At 42.0% G+C, this 20,221-nt stretch overlaps 1 protein-coding gene across 1 annotated transcript in view; it reads right to left on the reverse strand.

Moving 5' to 3' along the window:
- The window catches only part of PIGU (phosphatidylinositol glycan anchor biosynthesis class U), a 28,224-nt gene extending 8,290 nt beyond the window's left edge, over positions 1–19,934 (reverse strand). The window contains exons 1-9 of the mRNA XM_083618918.1: positions 19,423–19,934; positions 16,923–16,987; positions 13,829–13,888; positions 11,302–11,364; positions 9,660–9,769; positions 6,612–6,712; positions 5,979–6,076; positions 5,043–5,197; positions 2,973–3,116 (exon numbers count right to left, since the gene is read on the reverse strand). Coding sequence (XP_083475044.1) covers positions 2,973–3,116; positions 5,043–5,197; positions 5,979–6,076; positions 6,612–6,712; positions 9,660–9,769; positions 11,302–11,364; positions 13,829–13,888; positions 16,923–16,987; positions 19,423–19,552 — 926 coding nt within the window. The 5' untranslated portion in view covers positions 19,553–19,934. The remainder of the gene's footprint in view (positions 1–2,972; positions 3,117–5,042; positions 5,198–5,978; positions 6,077–6,611; positions 6,713–9,659; positions 9,770–11,301; positions 11,365–13,828; positions 13,889–16,922; positions 16,988–19,422) is intronic.
- Positions 19,935–20,221: the final 287 nt, after the last annotated feature.

The following is a 20,221-nucleotide window of genomic DNA, read 5'->3' on the forward strand; positions in this document are numbered from 1 at the left end:
TAGGCAGGGATAGCACCATTTCACACTGGGGTGGAAATCAAATGTTTGAACACTCCCTGCATCAAAGATCTTTGCCTGGGGAAATCTGCCATGTCAGGATGGAGCCTAGCCTTCTGTGGTTTGTGCTCCCTGCCACCAGGAGTATTTAAAATACAAAATCTGCCCCCCTCCTTCTTCCAGCATTCAGACATAGTTTAGCCTCACCTGTGATATATACACTCTAGCTATGAGTTTTTTTCGTATTGCCACCATTATTTCATTAGATGACATCATATGCACTCAACATGAGTACAGGTTTGGTAGTGTAAGGAAACATGGTGGACAGAATTGGGTGTAGACAATGACAGAGGCAGCAGAGTGCATGTGTGCAGAAAGACCTACACCACAACTTGAGAGTCTAGCAATACAGTTTGAGAGATGGGCAAACTCTTATGCTGTACCCTTCCAATGTACGAAGCTCTGACTGCTGCACCAGTGTGGTGTAGCAGCTGAAGTCTTCAAGTAGGACCTGGGAGATGAGGGTTCAAATCCCTTATCAGCCATGAAGCTCACTGGGTGACCTTGGGTTAGCCATTGAACAGTATTCCACATATTTGCACAAGGATTTCTGCTTGTGCAAAGGCAGATCCCCTCCCTTTCCTCCACCAATGAGCGCCATGTGCCATCCCCAAATCTTCTCCAGAGGATTGAAGGAACCCCTGGAACGTATTTAAGGGGAACAGAGAGGAAGGAGAACATTTTATAGAACAATGAGCAATCCTTGCCCTGACAGAACATTTTCTTATCCCTACGTTGACTGAAAGCCACTCTCACAGTCTTATCTACTTTACAGGGCTGTCGGGAGAATAAAATGGGGAGGAAGAGAGCCACGTATGTCACCTTGAGCTCTCTGGAGGAAATGGAAAAATAAAATAAATCTCCCACCCTTCCACCAAGGAACTCAGGAGTGGCGTGAATGTAGCTGTCCTGATTTATCCTCACAATAAATTGCAAGCTGGGTGACCTGTGAGCTAACTTAGGCCGAGAGACTTGCCCAAGGCCACCCGCTAAGATTCATGGCCCGGCTCCATTGCTCTACCTCCCATACATCACGCTGGGAGTCCTTGTGCAAGAAGCAGGCAGAAGCATGGCTGCCTTCTGACTTCGACAGGGCAAAGATGATGCCTACAAACTGAATGGCAATCGCATCCCTTTTCAGAATAACTTCATGTGAAACTGGGCCTATAGTATGTGTTGTGGCTACAGTTGATGAGGAAAGGAGATATTAAACTAGATTGAAATACCTTGGCAAAGTCAGACTGACCACAGTTGCTGGGAAGTGAAAGCATGGTGTGAAAGGGGCAGACGACGGTGCCTTCAAACTGAGAGAGACTATTGTGCCATCACACTGCAGTCACAACATGGGGTCACATGAATCCCTTCCATGCTATTCTTAGCTTTGCAAGCACATGGGACAGGCAGAGTGTGGCATGACTCCAACCAAGAAGGACAAAATGGATCTCCCAAGACTGCTACTTAATAATGGAGGCTTCTAGGCTTCTATGCATTTCCCAGCCATCGTTGCATTATAGCTTCACAACCACCCTGTGAGATAACAAGGCTACCAAGCTAATTTCACGGCTGAGGCCAGGGTATTTTAACCCAGGTCTTCCAAGGACAAGTAAAAAAAACCACAGTGACTTTAAGTTCTGATTTGCACAACTATGTATAGTGATTTCTCAAGTTTGATCTCATAGCTTTCATTTTCAGCACTTATACAGATAAAATATAGCTGCAGAGGGAAGCATTCACCTGAGTCCCATCAGCGGAAGCCCTGCATAAGGACTTCCACCTGCACAGTGGGGTTTCTGCCTTCTGCCCCCACATGCACCCTCTGTCCCACCAAATTGCCTCTGTTGACCCACGGTCAACAAATCAATACACAACATGGCAATGCTTTGATAGCGCCTCAGAGACAGCTTACTTATTTTGCGAGCAAGATGCTTTTATAAGATGCATGAAACAGATTGACAAAGTGGCACATTTATGAGCTGAACAACTCTGAACAGTCTAGGCTCTTAAGCATAATATAACTACTCTGATTTTTAGATTGAACTGTTATTATGAAAGTCTTATTTTAATATCTTAATTTTTTTTATTGCAAACCACCCACTTGAGAGGCATACAGATACCTAAATAATAACAATAAACAATAAGTTAAATGATGAAACAGCCTGTGTATAGTTTTGTAACAACAGGTTGCGACACATGAAACCTCATCCATACTTTCGTATCTTTTTCATCCTCTGTAGCTCCAAATTATTTGAAAGACACAACATTTCTAATATATAAATAAATAATACTTACAAAGCAATGTTTATGTCACTTTATTTAATTTGCATTTGCCAGGGGAAGGGGATCATATTTTGAGCTACACCATTATTCCTCAGGAGGTATAAAGGAGTTAAATTAAAACCTCAAACTCAACACTGAATAATTCTGCTGTTATATGCAGAGTCCCTTTTATACAACGAATAAGGCTCAATTGTAAGCACAGCATCAGAATTGTAAGAAAAACTTACGTATGTTTGCTCCATCTCATTTAAATTGGATTGCATGTGCTGTGTAAGCATGCTATGGCTTCATGGTCCAGGTGAGCACCATGGATAGCAGTTGAAGATTCTGGCTGAAACATGAAGCCAGCTATGCAGAATGCAGCACATTTTTCTCTTACACGCACAGCATTATGTTAAACCAAGCTTCAGCTAAAAGAATAATAGTGATGTTCAACAAGGATTAGCCAAGCTAAAGTGAGCAATAAGAGCCCCCCCACCCCGAAGAGAACAGTGATCACTCCTGGTGATGGTTTTACACCACCTTGCGCAGCAAAAGCTTTTGTCAGCAGCATTAAAAATTAACACTCCTGGCCAGCAGAAACTGAGGAAGCAGCAGCAGCAACAAAGAGAGAGGCAAGAGTAAGAGAGTCTACTTACTTTAGTTTCACCGACAAGGGAATAGTATAAAAGAAGACGTTGATCTGAAAGACGCACACGAAAAAGAGGCTGAAGTGCTCGAACATTTCAGCAAAGAAGTACCAGAAGAGGCCGACGTTGGGTGTCAGGTCTGGGACGGAAAGGCTGGAATGGATGGCACAATGTCAGAATCAGGGAGTATAAATACAGCTTAGTAGAACAGTAGATCAACGAACAATTGAGAGTAAAAGCAGCATGTTAAAGACAAAGACATTACAAAGACCTGGGGCTGCCTTTAAAAATGGTTCAGAAAGTTCAATTGGTGCAAAATATAACTGCCTACCCACAGGTTGTGGCAGGGAAGCTGGAGCATATTACACCCATATTATACCAGTGTATGAGCCTGACTGAAACTGCTCGTGATGACATTTAAGGCCCTAAATAGTTTGAGACCCAGCTTATATTTAAAGGACCTCGTTCCCCGCCTTAAAATCTGCTTCAGATGCCCACTTAGGTGCCCACCTATAAAGATAGGCTGTTGTGAACATGGAATAGGGACTTCTTGGCTGTGGCCTCACAATTTAGAACTCAATTCTATATGAAGTTAGGAAGCCTCCATCCTTTTGCTCCATCCTTTCTAAACAGGCCTTAAAGATCAATCTTTTTACTGCTGCTTTTAGCAGCTAGTCTGTATTTCTCTCTCTCTCTCTTTTTGCCACACTCATGTCAGTTTCTGCTGGGTTTAGCAGTACTTTGGACTATTTAAAAGGTCTGGTTTTTCATCTAGTTATAACACTGAACTGTGGTTTAGCTTTTTGTATATATATTTGCAAACTGTTTTGGGAACAATTTGGTTTGAAAAGCAATACATATATTTTTATAAAAAATAAACAAAGCATTGCCTCTCCCACCCACCCAAAGCTAGGCTTTCCCCCATTATCTTCACTATGGCATTTGCAGTTCCATTTCAACCACAAATTTATTTATGTGGGAAAACAGTGACACCTATTGGCTTATTCAAGGAACACCGTTGTCCTGTGTTAGGTAAACAATAATGACTCTGAGGAACAACAACAACACAATGCACTGGGGGCAAACATTTAGTTCCACATCTTTCCATTTCTAACATTTCAGGTTGGAATATCTGGAGGCTGTGGGGCTTCTCGCCTTCCCACTGTGTGCAAGCACATTCTGTATAACCTGTCCAAAGAACTGGTGCCTTTGAGGCAGTGCTCCTTATAGAATAACAGAATTGCAGAGTTGGAAGGGATCACGTGGGTCATGTAGTTTTAATTCCCTGCAATGCAGGAACCTTTTGCTCATGTGGGGTTCAAACCCACAACCCTGATACTAAGTGTCTCATGCCCTACTGACTGTGCTATGTATCAGAAGCTATGCTTACCTAAAGGATGCAACAAGCAGAGCAACATCGGGTATTGTTTATTGCTTTTCCTTTCTTGTTAGCATTTAATACATTGAGCCATGTTTAATCCACACATAATCTAAACTCCTCTTAGACATTGGCTTTCTCCAGGAATTGTGACTACTTGAATTAAGAATATAAGATGGTCCTTCTGGATCAGGCCAGGGGCCCATCTCGTCCACTATTCTGTTGTCTCCATGGCCAATCAGATGTGTATGGGAAGCACACAACTGCTCTTAAAGAGCCTTTGAACACAGCTTCTCTTAATTTACAGGATCTCCATTATAACAAATCTCAGCCTTATGAATGCGTCTTATCCAAACATCACTGCATGCTCCTCAGTTAAAATGCCAGTACAGCGCTACATAATTAGTACTGTACATCAATTTACTTGAGCTCCTGTTTATCCAGTATCTTCCAAACCATCTTCCAAACTGTTTATCTTCCAAACCATTCAGATAAATGAAGTTATGCTATTCACCCAGCAATGAATCACCCCTAATTAACATGACATTGAACAAACATACGTATCTTTTAACAACAGGAGGCTTAATTCAATATTTTAATTGTTCTACTGTTTTGTGTTCTGAACTCACAAGTACAATAAGAAGCTCTTAAGGGGGACGGTGGTTTTATAGATGGATAGATCCAGTGCAAGTTCTACTTACATGAAACCATACACAGACGGAATAAAATCCCAAGAGTTGAGGAGGAAGAATGAGAGACAAATAATCACCACCAGGCTTCCCAAATACAGAGCTGCATACTGCATGGTGTAAAGCCAGAAGCCTTTGCTTTTCATTTTCACTGGTATGAACTGACGCTATTGGGGGAGAAACAACATCACAAAGTAAGTTTTTTGAAATGGAAACATATAATATGAAAAAACCCACCTTTTCCAGATCAGGGTTTGCATATTTATGGAAGAGCGCCTGTAATACAGAAGGCACTTGTATTTTAATAATAGTGCAAAATCCTAAATATCTGGGAATGGTAGGGTAACAATGGGCTAAAAACCACTAAAAAATGGTTTGCAAAATTTTATTATCAATCCCCAAATCTTGGGAAAATATCCTGTGCCCTCTGACTGAGAACCTCATTTAATCTGTTTTACAGGGCTGTGTAGATACATGAACAATTCAAGATTCCAACCGCATCTGACTCCCTCAAGGACTCAGATCAACATTCAGAAAAAGAGAAGCTGGATGCTTGTCATCTTCTACAGAAGGGCAAGAAAGAGAATTGTTGCCAACTGTAGGGCCTTCCTAGACTTAGTTGATTCAGAAGAAAAGACAGTCATCAAAACTCTCCCCACTTTAGCTAGATCAGCACAGGCAAATGCCTGGCGTTTCACAATTTGCTCAGTAACATTGGCCACGAGAGAATGGAAGAGTGCTCTGTCTCAGCCAAGGTGAGCTGAAAACAACTTGCAGGTTGCTTTCCAGTTTGAGCCGTCTGCCCCCAAGGAAGTCTTGCAAACTGTTGGCAACCGGTGCCATTGTGGTACCTATCAGTTTGTGCTTGCTGCATCAGCTTCTGTTTGCTGATGGTTGATAGGAGAAGCCGTATTAAAAACATAGCTTTTCCTCCTGTAGAATGTTTACCTGCAATAAATACAGAACGGCTGGTGCAAACAAGGTGAGAGGGTACAGGGACTGGTATGTTGCTAAGGCCAGAAATACAGCACTGAGCAAGGCACTACCTGCAAAACAGGAAAACAAAATAATTGCGACAGCTGATAATCACTAGAATTTCCATAGTCAAACGGGCTTCTAAAATGGAAGCATTTGGTCAAAAAAGGAGATTGAAGGGTGCTAAGACAAACATTCCCTCCATGTAAGCATTGCGGAAAGCCCGACGGAATGGTCTTCCCTCTCCTCCCTCTGTGTGCTTTTAACCTGACAATACTACACACCCCAAACCAATTTCAGGGGGCATGTGGGGGGGCGGGATGAAGACCCATTGCGCAAGCGGACGTCCATTTTTGCCTCTGGCCCTGCCCACAACTGGCAATGTGGCTCTCAGAAAGCTGCCCAGAAGCGAATGTGGCCTTCAGACCGAAAAGGTTTTCAGTTGTGACATCAAAGACTGCAGAACCACAAACCTATCTGCGATCTGGTTTGCCTGACAGCTCAAACACAACCACACACTTATTTTCCGCATTTAAAGTGGCACATTTTTCAAATGTTATAAAAAGAAAAACTGAGAGGTATGCCCATTTCCCCCACATCAATTACCTTTAATCGTTGCCAAAATGAAGAATGCAATTACGGTATTGTTGATGGCACAAGTGGACTTTGCAACGCAAGACATCACAGTATATGGATTCAAGAGATAACTGGAAAAGAGCAAAAATGCAAAGTCAAGGTCCCAGAATGCCTACTCTATCTCCCACTTCATCCTCTGACCTAGCTCTTCTGTGAAACCTTTGGCCTAACCCTGTATTTGCATCCCCAGCCGATACAAACCTTAATTATGCATAATGGTATTTGCACATTCACCCTTTGCTTATCTAGCTTCTCCTTTCCTTTTCCTTCATCAAAAGGAGGTTATAAGCTGCTTAGGGTAGAGACTTGTACTTTTTCTTTTTGCTTATGCTACTCTGTACATTAAGGGCACTGTATAAAATAAGCAGCTGCAGATAAGGAGTTAAAACAAACCCCAAGCAATCAGGATTCTGCCATCTCTTTTTTATTTCTGGGTTGTGCATGCTTTGTCATCCAAGACCCTGAACTGAAATGGTACCTTTGGGACCCTGCCAAGTTAAGTACTGCCCTTGCAGACAAACCTATTTTCCAGCACAGTACAAGACAATTACAAGAGTCTAAGGGGGAAAGGAGAATGTTAGAGGAGAAAGAGTACATTTAAAATGCAATCTCATTCGGAAGCATGATGATGTAATAAGGGAAACTGACCTTTTGAACGCAAAGTGAGATTGGCAGGGGGTGAGATTAGGATGGGTAGAGGAATGGAAACTTTATATGTAGCGGAACTAAAAAATGTGAGTTTGAAAGGGCTGGATTGATATATTTTATACTCGTTCAGTTTGCAAGCAACACTAAGCCAAACCATGGTTTAGTAGTGCAAACGAGCAAATGTGTGGGTTCCTAAAGAAAAGATCATGGTTGCTTTGCTCCTCCACCGGTCTCGCTGCTGAAGCTGCGCTACTGTGAGCTATGCCATGGTTTGGCCTAGCATTACATTTGAACCAGAGTATGTGACTCAAGACAAACCATGAGCTGTAGCCAAGTTTGTTTCCTATGATTCAGCAATCATGGTTTGTCTGGGGGAGATAAACCATCAGCCCACTGTCAAATGTAACCCTGACCCAAAGCATGGCTTAGCTCACAGTATGGTAGCGATAGGACCAGAGCAGGACCAGAGTAGCCACCATGTTCTCTTTGGGAACCAAGGTTTGCTTACGTAAGATACATCATGGTTTGGCTTAGCGTTACATGGGAACCAGGTTGATGAAGTATTAGAAAGATTATGTTTTCCCTTTCCCCCTATGCATTTCTTCTTTCATTTATGCATATTCTTTTTGACTAAGACTACAATTTTGTACACACTTATCTGGGAATGAAGCCAGTGGGATGTACTTCTGAGCAGACGTGTATGTGATTGCACTGTCAGGCTGCGAGCCTTTCAGACCTTGAGACTTCACCTACCTATCATTCCCTCTAATTGTAAATTCAGGTGATGAATGTAGTAGTAGTAGTAGTAGTAGTAGTAGTAGTAGTAGTAATAATAATAATAATAATAATAATAATAATAATAATAATAATAATAAATTTATTTATATCCCACCCATCTGGCTGGGTTTCCCCAGCCATTCTGGGCAGCTCCCAACAGAATATTAAAACATTGTTGTAGCTAACAATGGTCACTGAGAAACAAAAGGGGGGTATCAAAATGCGCAGGGAAACCCTGAGTTTTGCCAGAGTACAGGAAGACCCCAAAGGGGCAGCTCCCTCCCAGAAAAGCTCAATAAGGACTGAGCATGTTCAGTTTTCTGCAAGAAAAGAAAAATAGAAAACTGGGGAAAGACTGAGTGGAATGGCCTGGGGGAAGAGGGCATGGCTGGCTGGCTGGCACACTGAACAGAAGCAGTCTTACTGAGAGATGAGTAACACCTTGGTGGCGGCCCCATTTCTTAATATACAATTACTAATACTTGTCCTTCCACATTTGGTAATGGATAAACAGTAAAAACAGGGAGAAAATAGCATGCAACATCTTTAAGAAAAAATATGGTCTGCCACTGAATAGGTTTTATTAAAGAAATTAAGGGAACACAGAGAAGATGATTCAAGGACAATTATGTGCTAACAGGAGAACACTTACAATGGGCTGGATTGCAACTGTGTGGGTGGCAGGCTTTGTGGGAGGTGTTGCAAGCCTTGAACACAGCTGAGTTAGAGCGGCTGAGAGATTACAAGATTAAAAAGCACACACACATCACTGTATATCTTCCAGAGGATGGTTCTTTTTAATTATTTTAAGATACAGTTCCTTAGTAATAATAAAAATGAACAATTCAGTTGTTTCTTTTCACTAGGCTCAAAAGGGACGCACAGATAGATTATTGCTCAGTAGGTGAGATTCTGGGTGAATCATTACCATTATAATAAAACTATTAGTAATAAAGACACAGCAAGATAAGGTGTGTGAGTTAAAAGCCCTTTCCTTGGGTGCTATCCTGGGATAAGCCCTAGGCAGCTCCTTCAAGAAATTGGATCAGGGCAGGAGGAAGGAGAGATTCTCTGTTTCTGAAAGTCAAACTTGTGAAGGTAGTTTTGGGAAAGAAGTCTGCAATTTTAGCAGAAGGTAGTACACTATTCATTGGGTTCATGAAGCTCATTCTCTTTCCCTCTTGTTGGAGGGACAAGAAGGAAAGGGCAGAAATGTTTACTGGGGGGAAAGAGAGGGGGAAACCACAAACCATAACAGTCTTGTGCACCTTTGGAATGGACAGGATGGTTGTGTAGCAGACAATGCTCCAAAACATAGTTTTGAGAACTGTGAATGAGCAGTGGGCTTCTATGCCATTTCCTTCCCAGGCCTCCCTTCCCCTCGTGGACAGGGCATAATTCATTATTTCCTGTCTTAATCAAACCATAGTTTGCTGGTTAGGAGATGGTATGCTTGACAGAATGAGGAGACAGGAAAGCCCAGCTGTGTGAACAAGATTCCACTAGTACTTCTCTGGATCCAAGCCAATATAATTAGTAATAACAAACGTTCTGTGTATTAGAAGATTTTTACCCACTGAAGGCAATACTTACAACAGTGCAACCTTGAGAGGGATATAGTACATTTCCATGGGGGTCCGAATAAGCTCAGCTGCATCAGGTGCATATTTATCCAGTTCTATTAGTAGCTTTTGCTTCTTAAACTGGATAGGAAAGAAAAATGAGATGTCACAAATCACTGTATTTGTATAAGTTACCGAGCCTCATTATTTTGCTGCCTGAAGAAAATTTCTTTTTACTATAGCCCAAAGCTTATAAACTTAGTACTTAGATTTTTTTGTTACTAGCTTTTCACAGGCAGAACGACCGTATATTGCGTGACATGAACATCTACAAACCACAGCAGTTTCCCTCCTCAACACTGCATCAGATTCATTTGAGAACAATTTTAGAAATATATTAATGTAATTATATATTTAAAATATCACTCGCTAGATAAATCAATATTGACCTTTCAGAAGAGAGCATTCAAAACTGCTTGAATTGCAAGCATTACAGCTGCTGTAGTTTCCTTTCAGTTTTCATGAGTTAATAAGGAAAAGGTCAAGTCACAATCTAGATTGAGATTTATTGGGTGGATACTGACTGTGTGTCTCTGCCTCCTATTTGTACTGGAAAATGATTCACCAAGATAATGGGCATATCAATCTATATTAAGGATCTCTTCTACTGAGCATAAGGAAAGTATTATCCTCTCCTTTCCAGAGAGGGTTTTTAGTTTCATATTCCGTTCAATGGTATTTCAAAGGGATTGGTATGGATTAATCAGTCCTGCTGGAATACTAGACTAGACTGGCTGAGTTGGGACAATCATACCTTGAAGCCAAAATATTTAAAATATTTCTCCCCTGCACCCACAGTCCCTTTGTGCTTTCTGTTGTGAGCAAACAAACCATAACATCTCTAATTAACCATAGTTTCCCATTTTTCGTTCAAACTGGGAAACTATGGTCACCAGCTTCCAAGCAAGCTAGAATATTAACCCAACTTCAAACCAGGACTTAATGTCCTGGATTGCTATGGCACTGGCAACTATAGTCTCCCAGTTTGGATGAAATGGAAAGCTATAGTCAATTAAACGCTTCTTGGTTTAAGCACAGCTCATGCAATGGGAAGGCAAAGGGGAACAGCAAGAAAAGCAGTGAGTGCTGTATGACCTTGTCTGCACTGCCTACTTACTGCACATGAGGCACGCACTGCAGTCAGCATTGAAAAAACGAGAAGAGTGGGTGCAGGTATTGCCATGTGCCTAAGAAAGGCTAATTTCCCACTCCAACATCATGCTGCAAAAATTCATTTGGATGCAAATCCAGCAGCAACGTAACAAAAGTGGAGCTCATGAGCAGAGTCAAATGCAGCCTTTTGCCCTCTCTTGCCCAATTATTGTCTTCCTTTCCTCTTATTCTCTCTCTCTCTGTGTGTGTGTGGTTTCAGTACCCAATGACTGTGAAATAATGTAACTATTGTGAAGATCTGTGACAGTAAATTTCAATATGTGGGAGCAGATGTTCATACACAACAGATGCGCAAATTACACCACATAGCAGGTGGGTAACCCAACAAGTAAGGAAAATGCTTATTAGAAAGAAAAATGAGGAAAGAGAAGACAACACACAGCAAATGCCCTATCAATGTGGACAGTAACCAAATAAACAAATGACACATGTTTACTTACCGTAACTTTGTTGTAATCCTGAACGGCCAAATAGAGAGCGACAGCAGTCAACATATCTGTAATCTGAAAAAAAATCACCAATATTAATGAAAACACTTGAGAATGTAAAGGATCACAATGAAACATGTTACTTTACAAAATGTTTTTTTTTTTAAAGTAACATCGGCTTCTGAGGTGATTTGTAATGTTCAGGAATGCAAACATCATGGGCCAAAAACATTAAAATTGTATTCTTCTACCTGCAAGTTTAAATTATGATGAGTTGATTTATATATTTTTAATTCATTTATACAGCACCCTATTATTATTATTATTATTATTATTATTATTATTATTATTATTATTACAACTACAATTTACTACCCACCCTTCAACCCAAGATTCCAGGGCAGGTTACAACAATTAAGACGCATTATTAAGAACAGTTTAACGCAACATAAAATACAGAAATAAGGTGGGTTCTAAAAATATACATCTCAAGTGTATAATTCCCAGTATACCTCAGGTGGGTTACAGTAAAAAGACAAAATAAAAAAACCCCACAATACTGCATAAGCATAAAATCCAAAACAGTATAAAGCCAGCAGAAGAATAAATACTGATTAAAAACTGGCAATGAGAAACAACAGCAATTCAAAAGATCTTAAAAGTCCTGAAAATTTTAAGATTGAAAAAAAGAGAAAAAACAAAGGTATCTGCCTGGCGCCAAAGAGCCCACAATTCAGGCACCAGGTGGCAGTAAGGCAGATAGTCTAGAACTGAGGTTCCATAGCTGTTCCTCTCTCTGGAGGTCACCCACCAAACCCCAATTGTACCTGTAGAAAAGGCAGAGAAAGGCCTCTAGGGAGCAGGCAATCCTTCAAATTAGCTGCGCAAAGCCATTTAAGATTTTAAAGGTCACTATCAGCATTTTGAATTGGGCTAGAAACAGACTGGAAGTCAGCACGGATAGTAAAATACTGGTGTAATGTGATCATATCAGCCAGTCCCAGAGTTAACAATCTAGTAGCCCTATGTTGAACCAACGAAAGTTTCTGGATCATGTTTAAAGGCAGTCCCAGGTATAACACAATATGATTGGCTCATCAATCTCCCTGGAAGGATCTAGGAAACGGAGCATTTTGAGAACCTATTCAACAGTGGAGCTCATTCATCAAGTCCCACACAAGTTCGAACAGCTTGACAAACTCTGTTTCAGAGCTCATCCACGCCATCATATTAATTGTGTGTTAATTGCAGCTGTGACCTGATACTTTGAACGAAAAAGAAAAATTTATCACAGGTGGGTCTTTTTAAATTCAGGTAAGACTGGAACCAGATAGCAGAAGTATTTGTTTGTGAAGCAGCAAACCCCTATCACACGGTAAATTAAGATTAGAATCTTACAGCAATTTCACAACTGAGAAAACAAGTATGGTGCACACCTGTAAAATGCAATGCATATAGGCCCAACGTGCAGAGTCTATGCCATTTTGGCCTGTATGCAATGAATGCTATACATATACACCACATTCAGACATGACACCCACAAAGGACACCCCAGAGGTATCAGATGTAGGAAAGGAAGGTGTGATCTCACTCGGCCACTATGCATAGGAAACAGGTAAGGGCAAGTATAATCCAAACTTGGCCGTGACAGGAATGCCATGAAGTCAAGCAAAATTAGCCACACCTCTGATCATTTGTTTTACTCATATCTGGCGTACAAACACTACTGTAACTCCAATATTATAACATGGGAGAAGTCCTACTGAAGTCACCAGACCTTTGCACTTGCTTCTGGTAGGAAATTATTAATACCAGGAAAAGTAATGGGAAATTACTAATTTTTGGATTCTTCACTATCTCTAAGGCAGTATAAAAAGCAATAAAGCTGGGATTTATAAACTCTCCACTTCTATCTTTCTTGGCAAGCAACCATCCCATGATAACTTTTTTTTAAGGAAAAAATATGTATAGATTTAATCCATTCTAAGATATGCCACATGTCAACAGAGTATCATATAATTAAAGGCTTTCTGGAGGAAAAATTACAACTACCACCTTGTTTAGGAAAGTGTACTGTAGAATTTGAATGTTTCAATAGTTAGGGAAAAAATAGCATATGCAGCAGGAATGGGAAACTTTCGGGAGCCATGGAAGGATGGATGGGAAGTCGATGGAACAGAATTATTTATTTATTGAATTTATATACCGCCCGATACCTGGAGGTCTCAGGGCGGTTCACAAAAATTATGGGTTGATGTAATATATCTAATTTTTTTCCTTTCCCCCTTCTTTTTCTTTCACTTTTTTCTTTTTTATTCTTCAGTTCTGTATTTTGTACTCTTAGAAATTCACGTGTGTGTGTGTGTGTGTGTGTGTGTATGAATTTATAAGAGTACGAGAGAGAGAGAGAGAGAGAGAGAGAGAGAGAGAGAGAGAGAGAGGAAAGTGTACTCTACATGCTCAATAAAACAAGGAAACAAGGAATGAGCTCTGAAAGAGAGGCAATTGAGCTGTGGATGAAAATGAAAGCAATACTTACCATAAATACTAGCTCAGCATAATCAATCAGGAAATGAAAGAGGTATATTATTAGTGGAGTCTAAGGGGGGAAACAAAGAGAGAAATACAATTAACCTGAGCAAACTGCTTTCAAATCAAAGCAACACAAACAAACAAACACACTATTTCCTGGAAACGACACAAAATCTACACTTTAGCTTCATATAATTGTGTTACTTAGGGATGCATTGAGTTAACATTTACTCAGAGCAGACCTATTGAAATTAACAGACCTACATGAATTTCAATTGGTCTACTCAGAGTAAAGTTTAGTTGAATGCAACCCGTGGTATCTTCAGAGTATGGCATGACATGTAATGCAGAGCCACTAATCCACCTATCATTCATATCTGTGCTAGGAACCTATTGCGACTCGACCAATGCTGCAGCCGTGACAGATGTTGGGGATGTGGCATTTATGATTGCTCCTGACTTCCTGTGTACTTTGTTAAGTGCCCCACAAGAGTATATACCATGGGTAGGCAAACTAAGGTCTGGGGGCTGGATCCAGCCCAATCGCCTTCTAAATCCGGCCTGCAGACGGTCCAGGAATCAGTGTGTTTTTATATGAGTAGAATGTGTGTTTTTATTGAATATGCATCTCTGGATTATTTGTGGGGCATAGGAATTCATTCATTCCCCCCCCCACCCCAATATAGTCCGGCCCCCCACAAGGTCCGAGGGACAGTGGACCGGCCCCCCGCTGAAAAAGTCTGCTGACCTCTGGTATAAACACTGTACTGACATGGGCAAAGAAGGGCAAGGAAGAGGACTGTTATTCCCAAAGGCAACTCGAACAGCCCCACAGCCTCCTCTTTGGAGAAGCTGTGCCTTTGCCTTTAATATTACAAGAAGGGACTCACAAGCATTGAGGAAAGGGGAGGATAACTCTTTTGTGCCCCTCTTTTTGCCCCCCACTCCAAAACAAATAACCAATTGCCCTTCAATATCATTTTGGTGAAGAGGCAAGCAAGCATTCCTCACACTCTGAAAGTGTTGGGGATGGGAATAGGTGGAGAACATCTCCTGCCTCCCCTCCCAAGTTATAGAGCCTATCTGCATAAGGAGTAATTTGGTGGCATATAGGGCCAAACTAGAAAGCTCTGCCCCTTCCCCCATCAAGCATAAGATTGCACTTTAGCTACCAGCCTAATTTCAATTTTATCTTACAGTAAAAAGTAAAGGTAAAGGGACCCTTGACCATTATGTCCAGTCATGGCCGACTCTGGGATTGCGGCGCTCATCTCGCTTTATTGACCGAGGCAGCCGGCGTACAGCTTCCGGGTCATGTGGCCAGCATGACTAAGCCGCTTCTGGCGAACCAGAGCAGTGCACGGAAACGCCGTTTACTTTCCCGCCGGAGCGGTACCTATTTATCTACTTGCACTTTGACGTGCTTTCGAACTGCTAGGTTGGCAGGAGCTGGGACCAAGCAACGGGAGCTCACCCCGTCGTGGGGATTCGAACCGCCGACCTTCTGATCGGCAAGTCCTAGGCTCTGTGATTTAACCCACTGTGCCACCCGCATCCCTTTTATCTTACGGAGCAAACACCAATTGCTTTTACATTTCCAGTCATGCTCCAATGATAATGCATAGTTAGGTCAGCTACTGCCTTCTTCAGGCTAACAAATAACAACAAATCCTCTGAGTTTACACTGGACAAATAGGATTTCCCATCCAAAAGAAGTTTATATAGCCACTATAATTATGGAAAACTGTTCCTGGGGAAAAAAAAACCCCCTGGGTATTTCCTTCCTTGTATCAAGTTGATCAGAGGAACGGGAGTAGGGCCAACCCTAGTATTAGGTAGAGTAATAATAATAATAATAATAATAATAATAATAATAATAATTTATTTGTACCTTGCCCATCTGGATGGGTTTCCCCAGCCACTCTGGGTGGCTTCCAACAAAGATTAAAAATACATTAAAATGTCACACATAAAAAACTTCCCTAAATAGGGCTGCCTTCAGATGTCTTCTAAATGTAAGGCAGAGTAAGAGTAAGGCAGCCACTTCAGGCGGCAAGTTCTGAGGAGCAGACAGAAGCAGCAGGATATAGGAAGACAGAGCTGTGTGTGTCACATGGCCTGGCCTGCACTCCTAAGCCAGCCTACTGCCCTAAAATTGCTACTGCTGGCATTGTACCATCACCAGTGTTGAAATAAAATTCAGCTGTCAGACTGGTCAACTCATGTACTGAACATGGAAAGGTTGCTGTCAGGGACTCAGGAGCAGGAGCACTGGGGAGAGAGGAAATGGAGAGCAAAGGGGAAGAATCCGAGGGCAGCGTAGGGGAGTATGACAGTGGACCGAGAGATTCCATGAGCTTCTCCAGCGAATCAGAAGATTCCCAGAAGGGGGCGCCTATGGTCAGGGCAAGGGGGGTCCCAGGGGGGACGCACCAGAAACAAGGAGACATCTTGACCTTTGCCTCAGGAAGTCTTGGACCAGTCTGAACAGATCTTTGTAAGCTCCCTGTATGCAATTCTCACTCACAATGTGGAATTGTATTGGCTCATTTATTTTAATTAATATTTTATAGCAGTCTTTTCATTTGAAAATAAACTTCCAGAGTGAATAACAACAGAATAAAAGAATAAATTACTTGAGAACCAGAGCAAAAGTATCAGTTACTTGAGATTCAGAGATTCAGTAACTTCCACAGTACTTTGAGGAAAAGCTGGATGAGGATATGAAAGATGCAGACAACCCTTCCATTCCCCAGACTGCCCTGTTACACTAACTGTATGTGCACATATAACTTCGGTAAATTTATTAGATACCTTTTTCTTAACAATTTTTTTGCAGCAATTAAAATATACCAAGGACAATGCAACCTTTGCTCTGCCCAAGGATGACAAATCACCAGAAATAACCAATTAGCAAGATGCCAAAATGTTAAAACCAGCCAATCCCATCTCATCCTATCAGAAGTGAGAAGGGAGTAACAGGATTCTGTGCAGTGTCTCAAAGACCCTCCACATCAGTTACCATGGCCTCTTGACTTCAGAATTTCCAAGATAAATAGCATTTCAATGTATTTTATAAAAATGAATCACTAAATACTTACTTCATGAAATACATCACCAGAATATGGAGACACACCCAAATCAAGTAAGGCTAGCCCCTCAACCACTGAAAAAAACATGCAAAATCACTATTATTGGTTTAAATATTTAAATGCCCAAGATTGAAAATAGTGATGGTTCACTTATATAGATCCAAACACAAATTCACCACTTAAACATATCCTATATATTATTATTTTATTAGTTATTCTGTTTCATGAGTTGCTTTTTACAGTGGCGTAGCGTGGGGGGTGCAGGGGGGGCCGGCCGCACCGGGCGCAACATCTGGGGTTAGGGCAAATCCACAGGTTAGGGGGCGCAAATCCACGGGTTAGGAGGCGCAAAGCCACGGGTTAGGGGGCGCAAATTACTTGCCTTGCCCCGGGTGCTGACAACCCACGCTACGCCACTGGCTTTTTACATTAAAAAGTCTTAAAGTGACATTGACAACAATAAATCACAGCATATAAAAACAATTTAAAACCAGAGTAAATTTGAAAGACACAAGACATAGAAATTCTCATCCAAGAGTAAATTCATATGGGCAAAGTCTTACCCATCCCACTAATTGATGAGCACCACCACAGGAGACAACTTTAATTAACCAAAGCCCTGGATAAAGTCTTAGCCTGGCACCTAAAAACTGACAGAAATGGCACCAGGAGCACCTTCCTGAAAATAGCATTCGACAGATGGCGGGGCAACACTGAAAAGGCCCCTTCTTGTTTTGCCACCCTCCACTCTTCTCTCAGGTGGGCCACACAGAGCACACACTCTGATGATGATCGCAGGGCATGGGCTGGTCCTCATGGGGAGAGGTGATCCTTCAGGTATTGCTGTCGCATGCACTTGAAAGGTCAAAAACAGCATTTTGAATTGAATTGTTTTTGGTTTTGAAAATTTTGCTGACCATTTTATGTGTGTGTGTACATACATACATACATACATACATACATATGCATTTCATATAACTCAGGCATAGGCAAACTCCGGCCCTCCAGATGTTTGGGACTACAATTCCCATCATCCCTGACCACTGGTCCTGTTAGCTAGGGATGATGGGAATTGTAGTCCCAAACATCTGGAGGGCCAAAGTTTGCCTATGTCTGATATAACTGGTACATAACATCGCACTAGTTGTCAGATGACATACTTCCAGTTGCCAGAGTTTTCCATTATTAACTAACACAGAGAAAGCAAATTATTATTTCTTTTATAACAGAAGTTTTACAAAGAGAAGTCATATTTTTAGCTACCAGTTCTTTTGATGGTAGCAGCTGGGTAAACACCCCTTGAATGTTATATGCGCCTTATGTGGTATTTGATCACGGGGAAACAGGGGGACAGAAATAAAGTAAAAAGAAAATTGAATGGCTTTAATTGTAACTCTTTAACAACAGCAAACAGTTGACTAGAGCTCAGCAGGTTGTTTTCTGTTGCGCAGAAGAGCCCTCTTCCTATTACACCACGTGGCCCTTTTCTGCAGACATTAATTGTACAGAGAGAAAACAGAGTTACTTCTTTTTGTTTCGTTTACTTTGCAAACTCCTGTGCCCTTGGGACTTGAAGAACAGTTAAAAAGAAATTCAACAAATTAATTGGAAAAGCTTGCAAATACCAGATAGGCTTAGGATTTCAATATGTAATATGATGAATTAATATGTTTAATGCTGTATTGGAAAGAAAGAAATATGCTAAGTGATTAAGTTAATTTTATAAGAATATTGGTTTTGGAAAACCGTTAAAATGATATACAGTGGTACCTCAGGTTAAGTACTTAATTCGTTTCGGAGGTCTGTTCTTAACCTGAAACTGTTCTTAACCGGAAGCACCACTTTAGCTAATGGGGCCTCCTGCTGCTGCTGCGCCGCCGGAGCCCGATTTCTGTTCTTATCCTGAAGCAAAGTTCTTAACCTGAAGCACTATTTCTGGGTTAGCGGAGTCTGTAACCTGAAGTGCATGTAACCTGAAGCGTATGTAACCCGAGGTACCACTGTACACTGAAATTCAACCAGGGGGTGAGAGGAAGTCACTTAACAATGTTACTAAGTTTGGTTTAAAATACAGTTGAGATTTATGTTTGTTTGTTTATTTGTTTGTTTATTTTTTTTTTAGGAACATCAATAAAAAAATTTGGGGGGAAAAATTCAACAGGTGAAGTTTCCCCCCATTAATTACAGTACTGTTTATCCATGCGGAGAAAGGCTTCTTCTGCCATTCAATGGGAAGAGGAGCCCTTTTGGCAAGCTCTCCCGCGGGTGCACTTTTTGAAACCCTCTCCGCCCCCAAGGAGCGCTTAGCACCAGGGCACAGGTCGAAGGGCGGCGGCAGACCGCCCACCCCCCTTCCCACGAGAGGTCCTGGGTCCGGCCGTCAGAAGGCAGCCCACGAGGAGGGCTTGGGGTCCCCTCCTTCGAGGGAGCCACCCCAGGAGCGGGCGAAGATGCCCACCTCCCGCCGCCTACCCCTCCTGCCGCCCCCTCCTAACTTCAGGCCTCTCACCTCGCTTCCAGGCATTTAAAGGGGACGCGACCTCTACCCTCTCCGAGATGAGCCCGGCCAGGCTGGAGCGAAACAGCACGGCCCGAACTGTCACGGCCACCAAGAGCACCAGCACCAAGGGAGCCGCCATCTTAGCGGCAGGACACACCGGCCTATGCCAGCGGTAGTTCCCAGGCTCGCCCCTACAGCTGGGCGTCTACAGAGCAGGCTGGGGTGAAGAGACTACAACTCCCAGAATCCCATCGGCTGAGGAAGCCTTTACTTCCCGAGGACCGACGGCAAGGGAAGCAGGACAAAATAAAGCCGGGCTGACAACGAGCGGAGAGTTGCTCTTCTTAGGGAAGGGCTGTGCGCGCGTTGTTTTAGACTTGACCTTCTTTAGTTACAGAGTCGGGATGCTGCCTTATTTCAGCAGCAGACGTTATTTCAGCAACCCAGTGCATTTCAATGTCGCTTCCCTGAAGCAGATGTCCCCTTGCAATTTCCAATTCATTCAAAAACTCCTACAGTCAGGGGCATATGCGTTTACCTGGGAGTAAGCTCCCTTGAACTCAATGGGACTTATGTATAGGATTTTTTTTCTGTTAGGCTGCAGTCCTTTTACCTGCCGTCCCATAACTAAATGAGGGTGATTTGAAGGTGGGGGATAGGGTTGCAGTGTAAGGCTTTGTGACATTTAATTAACTTAAAATTAAGACGAACCTAGTGAGTCCGCTTCATTAGATGCATGAAGTGAAGTGTGCTGGAGTCCATGAAAACTGATGCTATAAACAAAATGTGTGAGTCTTTAAGGTGGCAC

This window comes from Podarcis filfolensis, assembly GCF_964270895.1.
Source record: "Podarcis filfolensis genome assembly, chromosome: 6".
Classification (NCBI taxonomy): domain Eukaryota; kingdom Metazoa; phylum Chordata; class Lepidosauria; order Squamata; family Lacertidae; genus Podarcis; species Podarcis filfolensis.